Source organism: Pleuronectes platessa, chromosome 10 (assembly GCF_947347685.1).
Source record: "Pleuronectes platessa chromosome 10, fPlePla1.1, whole genome shotgun sequence".
In the NCBI taxonomy this organism is placed as follows: domain Eukaryota; kingdom Metazoa; phylum Chordata; class Actinopteri; order Pleuronectiformes; family Pleuronectidae; genus Pleuronectes; species Pleuronectes platessa.
The window spans coordinates 1,604,994-1,616,672 of NC_070635.1; the positions used below are offsets into that span (position 1 = coordinate 1,604,994).

An 11,679-nucleotide genomic window follows, 5' to 3' on the forward strand; every position below is an offset into this window, starting at 1 on the left:
CCTGGTGCAGCCGGGCGAGTGGAGCCTTCAGAGGAGAGAGAGGAGATCGATGGACGTACAGATAGTGAGCTGTGAGTGATGAGAGGCCGAGGCTGCTGCACTTAACACGCCACAGATCTTCAGTCTGCTCCGCTCCTGGGTTCTCTGCACGGGGGGGGGGGGGGGGGCGCCGTGACCTTGAGGAAGCTGTGGACTTCAGAGGCCGAGGGTTCCACTAGTGATGCTCATCACTTCATGTTGTGCTGCTGACGACGTTGTAGTTCTGTAACTTCTGACCCACACGTACAACACATCGGTTTATTACTGAGGGAAAGAGGGGGGGGGGGGGGGAACTAAAAGGGTAAAACTCTGCCCCCTATAGAGACAACACTGTTCCTACAACCACGTGTTGGGAGATTACCACGTTAAAGACCTCAACAACGTGATTCAGGAAATAAAAATCCTTTTAATTTTCTGAATAGAGATTTCAAATATCAACCGTAATGTTTTAACCATCCGAGGTAGATTTATTTCATAGGATCGTGAAATTTTGTTATTTGCTCATGTAGAAGCCACAAGTTAGGATGTCAACAGATTTTTTTTTTTATTATGTTTTATTCAAGAAATCAAGGATAAATACTACACTACCCACAATCCTCAGGGGTAACCGACAGATAATCAAACTCACAATGGAGTATGAGGGACATATTTTTTTAAAGAAAATGTTAGATTTCCAGAATGAGGCCATTATATATAATGATTAGGTTTGTGTAATTAGTTGAGTTTAGTAACAAGTTTGTTCAGATCTGGTAAATTTCAAAGTTGTCTCATAACTTTTGAGCCTGGGCAGCGATATGAGCTGAACTGAGGAACCTTCAGTTAACGTCTGAAGAAGCTTCTGTTCGTCTGTTCAGTGACATGAACGAGTCAGAACACGCCGTGCATCACTCAACATATGAGGTACACGCGATGCTCCTATATTTAAACATGTGACTCTGACGGCTGCAGGAGTCACACGACATGTTCATATTTACACACAGACCTGACGGAGGTTGACTAACAACATGAGGAAGTGTGAGTCCAGACAAAAATAATCATGTCACAGATATTTTGGCTCCTTCGTGGGCGATGTCGTCAAATCACTCGATGCTCGTGATGAAGTTTTTTCAAATATGTTCATGAAATATAAACGATTGTTAAGTCTGCGTCCGACACACGCAGCGATCCTGACTGCTCAATTAACCATCAATTATAAATGTTGTTATAATGTTTAGTGATCAATCTGATGACTGGTTAATATGCAGGAGTCAGTGAATAATAATAATTAAATAAAAGCTTCATCTTCTAGATTATTCTCAAGTGTGTGTTTGTCCTCCAGCTGCTCGAACACAAGGTTTTTATGTATCTAGAGTTTTAAACACGTCTGTGATGGAACAATAAAGTAAAATATGAATGAATCAGCTTTTCCACTCCGAGTCCCGGTGGCTTATAACAATATAAACTTAGTGATGTTCCCTGTACCAAAGAGGAAGTGCTCGTGTTTCATGTATGATGTAAAGACAATAATCACTTATACGTGTATTTGTACGTCTCCACCAACCGTTGAAGTTGCTTTTACTTTAATGACTTTAAAGAATTAAGGGATTCACTTCAATTACTAAATTTTGTCATGAATAGTATATGAAATGTTGAGTTATGCTTTACACCAAGAAATCGAATCAGTTCATCCTTGAATTCTGATATATTGCCTTCACACGTGTAGGATGGGCTTTAGGTCATCGTATCCTTGACCTTTAACCTCCACAATCCAATCAGCTCTTCCTTGAGTCCCAGTGAGCAGTTGAGACAAATTTGAAAAGATTCTCTCGAGGCGTTTTTGATATGTCGTGTTCACAAGAACAACAACGATGGAAAACCCTCAAACCTGATGCCTCCGGCCACAGATGTGAAAATAACGAAGAACAAAACTCAGGTTTATGTTTTTAATGGCTTAATAAATATCACACATGATGTTTGAGGTGAGAATAAAGTCCCAGGTTTTCATTGAACTGTCTTCTTCAGCTCTGCAGCAGATCCTGAGCCGTCAGCTCTTCTCCTCAGGCGATGTAACGTGACACCTGACATCATCTGCTGCAGAGAGCTTCCTCCTCTGAGTGAAACCAGATGTGATTCCCCTACATGGAGACTAGACCCTCCTCCTCAGACCTGGAGCTCCCCTCCAACTTCCTCAAAATCCTGCTCATATACCCTCACACACGGACCCACTTCACAGCAGAGGAGCAGGACTCAGACTCAGGACTTCACCAAACTCTCAGACTCTGAACTTAAGGTAAAGTTTACTGCTTATTATTGATCCTGGTTTACTCTGTTTTGTTCATTTCAGAGAACAACTACTGTACTAACTTTAAACCAACGTATGCATGAGCTGAACAGCAACAACACAGAACTAGGAACCAGTAACTTCCCAGTTAAAACCTCAGGCTCTGATAAAATTCTCAAGTACTCTTTCCTGTTATGAAAGAAATCCGTTGTTAACAGACGAGGATCAGAGAAAGATCTTTGACCCAGTTGCATCTCAATAGAAGGATTTCTGGGAGTCGTGGCTGCAGCTGTAACTCTGCACAGTTAATGTTAATGTTCTGAAACAGACTGAAGTCCTCACCAGGAGAAACCTCTCGACTCGTGCAGCTCCAGGCACAAACCACTTCCTGCAAACTGAAAACTATTTCCACACAGATCATCAGACTGTGACATTTAAATCAAGAGATTCAGTTCAAATCATCTGAAAGTGAAGCTTTGCTCGATCGGGTCTTTGTGCTGGAAGCAGGAATCGTGAAGCAGCTCATCTCACAAGTTAATAGAAAAACAAAATGTTTTCTGCTTCAGTTCAGTTCAGCTTGACTCAGCAGGAAGGTGAATTCACTGGAAACAAAGTGAGAGGGAGAGCTGATGAAGAACAGATGGCAGGAAACTGAGGGAGGGAAAGAACAAGTTCAGACTGCAGCAAAACTTTGTTTTTGAAGTCGAGAGAATGAGACACAGATGAGAGGAGCTCTGAAAAACTGCAATAACTTATACATATGCAAGTATAAATATATACATTGGAAATACTTGTTTCCAATTTATTTATATTTGAATCTAAATACTTTTCATTGTCTTTGTTTTAACTTACACACGAGAGTAAAAAGTTGAAACTTCACAAAACAAAGTTTTTTTTAGATGAATTCTTTGTGCTCGGGCTTCAGATGGAAAATGATCATTTTCTCCAGATGTGATCGAGTCTGTGCAGAAAACTCAGAACAGACGACGTCAGTGATTCCTCCTGAACAGTTTGCACGTGACCAGCAGCTGCAGATGTTTGTGCTGAGTCAGTCTGAAAGTTGTTTATCAAGAATCAGCTGTTTGAAAGTTCAGATAGAAACATAAACATGTTCCTTCCTCCTGCTCCGTCATCCTTCAGATGAGAGACGATAAACCGACAGACACACAAAGTAAAGTTAATGTGAACTTTTAATAAATGGTTTATACTTTTTAAAATGCAATGAAGCAAACATCAGAAGCTTTTATAGCCGGAGTCAAAACTCAGTGTTAATTTTCCATTTGAATCTGAGCCAACACCCGTCTGTTAGTGTAGTGTGGCTGCAGGTAGTGTGTAGTAGGTGTACTGGGTATTGATGTTGTGTTTGTAATATGAGACTTTGTGCGTTGCTGCTCCTGCAGGATGTTGTCGTGCGTGTGCATGTTGCTGCTGGCGGCCTCGGCTCTGAGCCACCTGGACGAAGACTTCCTGGACGCCCAGTGGGACGAGTGGAAGATCACACACCTGAGAGAATACAACGGCCTGGTCAGTGGACGCTCTCCTCCTGTTTGTGAAATGTGCCTCAAATATCACAGAATCAAACGTGGGCCTTTATTTTCCATCAGCACACCCGGACATCTCCCTTCTGCTTCCTCACACATCATCATGACAACATGAGTCGACCTTCAATTTAGATTCTAAACCATTTCACGTCAACATATTAATATCTGAAACCACATAGCTTCTTCCTCTCTTCCTCTTCTCCAAACTGAAACTTCTGTTCCTCAGTGATATGAATGTGAGTGAACGGCTGCATGAGTGACAGATCAGAGACTGAGCTGCTTGTGGTGAATCATAAACTGCATCTGTGAGGAAGCCTCATATTTCAATAGTAACATGAAACACATGCACAGAATAAATGGTTCTTTTACCATGAGGTTTGTTATTCAAACTTCTCATGCAAATTCCTAAAGATATTAAAAGTTCTTTAAAGTTCATTCAACATTCAGGAATGTTGAGCAGCAGAGAATCAGAAGAAATAACCGAGAGGACGGAAGAGTTTGATTCCAGCTCCTCTTCTGCTCCGGCCTCCTGTCTCCAGTCGAGCTCTGTTCGTCCCTCTTGTCTCTCTGTCCTCCAGTGAGACGCTCAGCGAGGACGTCTCTGTGTTTGACTCACTGTCCGTCTGCGTCTGACTCAGTTCAGCAGCCGCTCTCTTCAGAGTGAGTCCGCTCTGTGTCTCTGTCGCTCTGTCTCTCTGTCGCTCTGTGTGTGCTGGATATCTACTCTGCTGGAAACTCAGCACATCTTCCTCTTGGAAACTTGACACCAGCATTAAATCTCTGGTAGTTTTTTCAAATTATGATGTTTATTTATTAAGACTTTAAAAAGCGTTAAAGAACCGACAGTTTATACAAAGAGCAGCTCTGACGACCGGGGAGAGAAAAACCTCCGGGACCAGAAATCTGCTTCGACCAGTTGAACGGAGAAATTAAATTAATAATCATAAAAGTTCAATGACCAGTGCTGTATTTTAACTCTCAGTTTTGAACCTGTGGTGATGCTGGTCACATGTTCTCTCTCTGAAGCTTGAACATGAAACGTCTCAGTCCTGGTGACTGTAGGTTAGTTTGTCTCTAAGAACCAAACCTCCCTCGAGCAAATTGAACAAATAAACAGGAACTTCAGTTTGCAGCCTTTTGGAAATGAACCTGTCTGAGTGACCGGCTGAGGACTGGGAGGACTGGGAGGACTGGGAGGACTGGGAGGACGTCCTGCTGTCAATTCTCATTGTGCTCGTCCTGCTTTACTTTAACTTCTGTTCTGACTCCATCTGTCTCGATTCCACTTTGAGCTAAAACACATTTCAGTGGAACGGAGGAATTTACTCTCTCCTCTTCCTCTTCCTCTTCCTCTTCCTCTTCCTCTTCCTCTTCCTCTTCCTCTTCCATCTTCCTCTTCATGTGTTTTCCTTTCTGTCTGTGAAAAAGGAAACAAACACAGTTTAGCTGGTGTTAAACATCTGCTTTCTTCGCCTCCAGCCAGAGGTCAGCGCTCCACAGCTGCAGTGTGTGATGTGTGTGTGTGTGTGTGTGTGTGTGTGTGTGTGTGTGTGTGTGTGTGTCTGTGTGTGTGTGTGTGTGTGCACTTTATCCCCAGCGCAGTGTGTGTGGACATGCGTTCACTCATTTGAACGTGTGTGGGTTCATATGCTCACGATGTGCAGGCTGCAGTCGGAGGAACAGACTCTTCTTTGTCTCTCTTTCTCTGTCCTGGTGATTTTAATCACTCTCTCTCCATCGGTTCCTCTCGCTAATAGAATCTGTCTTCGTGCACAATTTGCATTTTTTCCATTAGTGGGAGTGAAACACGACAGAAACAATGATGGAAGTCTCTCCAGTGGGTTTTAAGACCTTGGATCTGAAGCTCGGTGTTTTTCAGGGAACCAACCAACCGAGCAATTGACTCAATTAAATCCTGCATTGAGACTTTAAGCAGCACTGACATCATGTGAATGTGTTTAACTGCAGTTCAGCCTCTGACTGGATGTAAAAGTTCTGTCAGAGACAATAATAGCTCTGGACAGTCGTGTTGCAGTAACTACACAAGCAGCTCGAGGGGAACCTGGGAACCTGCACCAGTTTAACTGTCCCAGTTAATGAAGTGGGGCACTACCACAGCTTCCTCCTCTTTTTTTTTCACTAATTAAAATGTAAATTTGCCCTATTTGTCCAGATTGATTCCTCTCAGCTGTCAGGTGTTGGTGCACGAGTTAAATGAAACTTCAGTTTGACTGGAGGAGAATATTCGTTGATATTTCACGGCCTCTTTATGAAGCCAGAACTGTTTTATATCCTAAAGAAATGCAGACTTCAGTACGTCTTCATGATCCCAGAATCATCTGGGGTTTAATGATGCCTTCAGGTGAATCTGCCAACTTGTAAATTGGGAATTATTCTGAGATCACTTCATATTTATTCCAGATCTTGTTTCGTATTTCGCTGCATCAGCAAGAAACAAATGTGAAGCTTCTCAAACAGATATCCTTGATCTGTGGAGGTGTGAAGAACACATCCATTTACTTTGCTCTTGTGTGTGTGTCAGGGTGAGGAGGGGATCCGCCGGGCCGTCTGGGACAAGAACATGAGAATGATCGCAGCCCACAACGAGGAGGCAGCGCTGGGACTCCACTCGTACGAGATGGGGATGAACCACCTGGGAGACATGGTGAGTACGACTCGGATCCATGAGGAGATGAGGTCAAAACCCTCATCCCACACCCGCATCTCACCAGTCTCATGCAAGAATAAAACCAGTCTCCACTGGTCTGGGTTGTTATCAATCATATCAGTGGCTCAGTGCAGCTGCTGTGGAGCCTCATTATCTGTTTCACGTTAATCAAGTAAGAAATACGTATAATAATAAAGCCTGTGTGAGCTATTAACATATAACTACTATCAAATCATTGTTTTTATTATAGATTTACATACTCTGTGTTCTCTGTGAGGTACCGCCGTGAAAAACTTCTTTTATCTCCTCCCTCCAGAGTTTCACTTTATGAGTGAAACTCATAAAGTGATAAGTTCAAATAAGATAAAATAAGATAATCTGAGACAAATAAACAGAGAAATATAACAGTAGCAATAAAATATACTATGTAAACAAGCTGCTTGTAACATGTTGAAACTGCACATGTTTCAAAATAAAACAAGACAGAAACGTTTATTCGTACAGAACAAGTCAATTCAAGTGTTTCACATCAAACATTACAGGCGTCAGGACAAACTGTCAAAGAGAGAGAAGACAAAGAAGAAGCTTTAAAAAAGAGAATCAAAGAGAAATGTGAAATTATTTGATTTAATAAAACTCTGTGGTATTAATTTTAAAGAACTGATCAAACTATCAATAATGAAAAGCTTATTGCTGATTGATTTCCTGCTGATCTGTAGATTCAGCTTCAGTCTGAAGATCGTTAGCAGCTCTAACGAGTGATAACTGGTCCGTCTGCAAACAGCCTCCATTACCTTCACGTCCTCTTCACACCAGCGTCTCACGTCTCACACATCAAACTAAATGTGTCTCGTCTAAAAAATCAGATCCTAATCTCAGATATTCACCGTTTCTCCTCCTCGGCTGCTGTCGACTCTGTTTCTCTTTCTTCTCATCGGGAAAAAGAACAAATATAAGCCGTCGTTAATGATCCTCTTCAGGAGGACGCTGTGAAACAAGCTCAGGTTGTTTGGGCTCATTCATCAGGCGTCAGGAACACGAGCACACGTCTGAGTTCTGGTGAAATGGAGGATTTCATGTCAGTTTGAGAACAGGTGGCTCGGAAAGGAAGGACATGTTGAAGTGAAATGAGAGGAATGAATAGATGGTGGGAGTTTCTTCCATTAGAGGCCTTTTGGTTTTACAGAGTGACGTGTAATCAAAGCACCGGAGAACTTTCATAAAACTCAAACTTGACGTAGCTTCTCTACTGTCGGTTCAGGAGGAATCACGACATTTCACTAAACTGAGTTAGACCCATTTCTTCATAAAATACATTTCATCCTCCGTCCTGCATATCGTCTCTGAATTGTTCTTGGGACAAAAGATAAATCCTCTCTCGTTCTTTCCCCAAAAACATTTTCATCTCACACGATTATTCCAGGAGCCGAGCAAAGTTTCAAACCATCTTCTGTCAGCGTGTCATAACATGTAACCTTTGACCTCTGGTGGCTCCTGGTGGTTTAAACCCAGAGATTCAAACCTGCTGTTGCACATTATCTGAGTCTGATGAAAACATGATGTGTGTTCACGCAGACGTCAGAGGAGGTGGCCGACAAGATGACCGGCCTGCTGGTCCCTCTGGAGCGCGAGCGCAGCTTCACCATGGCTCTGGACGACCGGGTGTCCAAACTCCCCAAATTTGTTGACTACCGCAAGAAGGGCATGGTGACCTCGGTGAAGAACCAGGTGAGAAGAACCAACACGGTCTTATCGAACATCCAGTGTTTAAAAATCTGATGGATTTGGTTGTTTTTCCAGAGAAAAAATCCTTTGATTTGATGTTAAAAGGCCAAAATAACATTGTATAAACTTAAAATGTGAAAAAAATGATAATGTGAATTGAGTTTATCCAATGACAATACTAAGAAAGACAATTTACAGAACATTAACCAGATATTTATAATGAAACACAGTTTATTTAACGAACAGGGAAGTGAAAACTGGAGTCTAAGAAATAAGACAAAGTGAGCTAAAGAGAAACCAGATCATGTGAGGAAGGCGTTTTCGCCCCTCGTCACCTCAGCAGGTCGAACTCAAATCACTGAGTCATCTGAGGAATGGAAAGTGAAACAGCTGCTGGTCAATGGAGGAAGTTTTGATTCCTGTAACTGAAATTTGTTACAGATTGAATTTCCTGTTGAGTTTGAGCACGTGATGATGTTTTTTAGAGGATTAGGGGAAAAGTTCCCAAAGAAGACAAGATGAAAACCTCGTAGATCTCACTGGAGACACGTGGATGTTAAAGATAATATCAACAGGGAATAGGAAATATGTGTGAATGTGAGAAATGTACACATAGAAATCATATAAGTTATAATTTCTCCACCTTTCTCTGTTGTGGATGCGGAAGAGAAAAAAGCAAAAAGGGATAAAAAGCTTTTGGAGAAACACCTGAAAACATCCTCCAGTGTTTCCTCCTCTAACAGAACGTTCCCAGTGAGAAGCTGGAACCTGCAGAAGGAACCAGTTTGCTCCCACTTTGGAAACAAAGGTCTGATGGTTTGATGTAATGAGTCGTTAGTCGAGGCCTCCGAGCTGAGCAGGAAGTTCAGAGGCTGGAACACGTTGTCGTACATCTGTGCTTTGTCCTCACAGGCACGTTGTGTTATTATCAGCGTCTAAGCTCTAGTGTGTAATATAAATAATGCCTTTCAATTTTCAACAGAGAATAAATACAATATGACAATTATTATTAATACAGTAATAATAAAAATGGAACAGTAAGTGAAAAAATACACATTTGCAAATTGATACATTTGTGAGAACAGACTGAGATGAAAGTAACTGAAGGAGTGTGAGGTTCATGTGGACGCTGTCTCCCCCTGGTGTTCGACACGCCGACCTGCAGGTGTCGTCAGTGTCTGTGTTGAGTTGTGTTGCTGGAGTAAACGCTCCCACCTCTGCAGTCACAGTCTGCCCTCTAGTGGAGAAACAAACATGCTGCATCTTTCCATCCTTCCTCTAGTTTTATTTGTTTGAGGTGTTCAGTTGTTTTCCTTCAGTTTCCATTTTGTTTCTTTTGGTCAGTGATATAGAAACAAACCTGGATTCTACAGACACAGTGCTCACCTGTATATTCTCTATTCCCCGCCCTCCTGACAGGGCTCCTGTGGCTCCTGCTGGGCCTTCAGCACTGCCGGGGCCCTGGAGGGCCAGTTGGCCAAGCAGACGGGTCAGCTGGTGGACCTCAGTCCTCAGAACCTGGTGGACTGCGTCACAGAGAACAGCGGCTGCGGAGGAGGATACATGACCAATGCCTTCAATTACGTCCAGGAGAACGGAGGCATCGACTCGGAGGAGGCGTACCCGTACGTCGGGGAGGTGAGCGGGTCGCACGGACACACCGGACACCGGACACACCTTTCCCAGTGAAAACAGAGAAACTAGAAACTGATATTCTCTCTCCTCTCGGCTGCAGGAACAGTCGTGCCGCTACAACGCCTCCGGAATGGCGGCTCAGTGCAAAGGCTTTAAGGAAGTGCCCGTGGGCGATGAGCACGCTCTGGCTGTGGCTCTGTTCAAAGTGGGTCCAGTGTCTGTCGGCATCGACGCCACACAGAGGGGCTTCCAGTTCTACCAGAGAGGTCAGGGAACCAATCACACGGCTGCTGACTCGGCCATTAGCATATCACTTCAATTAAAATGGGCCTCTTGTTTCTAAGGGGCATTCAGCTGCAACTTGACACTTGACCTCTAGATGTCACTATATCCTCCACAGTGAACCTTTAACAACAAGTTTGGTGTCTTAGCAGATACATTTATTTAAGAAGTTGATTTTAAAGAATCGGTCTGAGCTCAGGGTCTCTCCTCCTCCTCCCCCTCCTCCTCCGTGTTGTGTTCTCAGGTGTTTACTTCGACCGCAACTGCAACAAAGACGACATCAACCACGCCGTGCTGGCGGTCGGCTACGGCATCAGCTCCAAGGGGAAGAAGTACTGGATCATCAAGAACAGGTGGGACGCGTCACCTGTCATGTGACCTGATGCTTCTGTCGACCACAACAAACTGACGTTGTAGAAGCGCTAATCAACCCCCCCCCCCCCCCCCCCCCCCCACCCCTCACTTCTCTTTCCTTCCTTCTCCGTCACAGCTGGAGCGACACCTGGGGAAACAAGGGCTACATCCTGATGGCGCGGAACCGTGACAACTTCTGCGGCATCGCCAACCTCGCCAGCTACCCAATCATGTGAGGGGGCGGAGCTCAGAGGAGGATGGAGGGGGACGAAGGGGCTTTGATTGGACCACGTGAAGACAGCTCCTCCCCAAATCTTAGTTACTTACAAAATTAAGTTCTATCAACAAACGTGTTTTTCTAAATTCGAATTGGACTTTTCCCGAGTGACTCTTTCCTCTGGGATCAAAGTTAAATGTTTTGGACTCTTGGAATTCAGGCGTCTGTAGAAATGAGGACGTTTGGTTATCGTCAGTTATTTGAAGCACTTTAAAGCCCTGAGGTCTTTTTCAGGTTTTATCTCCAGAGCCGCAGACGTCAGAAAGAAACTCGACACAAACCTCCAGGTGTTAGAAACTGTCCTCGTTCGATCCTCAGACCCACAGGGAACAAACCCAGTTCCACAGTGTTCAGATTCTCTCAGTTTAGTCAGTTTGTGAGGAGGAGACATTGCTGGGCGATGGAGGCTCCTCCTCTTCTCACCTTTCAAATCACTTTTGTTGTCGTTTTTCTGTTCAGCACTTTTTTCCGATGATTAAACTGGAAACTGATGTTTTTCTATGAACTTGAATAAAGGTTTCATTTTGAGTTGGACTGTGTCGTGTAGTGTTTATTACAGCTAAGATGTCAGCAAGTAGCCAGAAGAGGAAATTTAACTGGATCTTCAGAACGTAAAGTGAAGTAAACTGATGAATTAAACCTGAATCATTAGATAAACACAATAATAAACTTTGATTGATTATTTATTTTAGCCTCGGAAAACACATTGAGGAATAAGACCCTCATTTACAATGGTGCTTACATGAAGCCAATAGACAGCACAATGTTAAAGTGACATATCCTGTAAATATGTGAATATAACAACAAACACAGCTTCAACAATATATAACGTATATAATTTAATTCAGTGGCATTTACATTGAATTGTTTGTTTCTTTTTTATGCACAGAACTACTAT

The 11,679-nt window shown here is 43.1% G+C and overlaps 1 protein-coding gene across 1 annotated transcript; it reads left to right on the forward strand.

Annotated features, from left to right (window-relative positions):
* Nucleotides 1-2,143: 2,143 nt before the first annotated feature.
* ctsk (cathepsin K) lies at nucleotides 2,144-11,309 on the forward strand. Its single transcript, XM_053431769.1, has 8 exons — nucleotides 2,144-2,308; nucleotides 3,700-3,823; nucleotides 6,383-6,505; nucleotides 8,084-8,236; nucleotides 9,653-9,871; nucleotides 9,969-10,134; nucleotides 10,395-10,503; nucleotides 10,641-11,309. The coding sequence occupies exons 2-8, from the start codon at nucleotides 3,701-3,703 to the stop codon at nucleotides 10,738-10,740; spliced, it is 993 nt and encodes a 330-aa protein (XP_053287744.1). The 5' UTR covers nucleotides 2,144-2,308; nucleotide 3,700; the 3' UTR covers nucleotides 10,741-11,309.
* The last annotated feature ends 370 nt before the right edge of the window (nucleotides 11,310-11,679 follow it).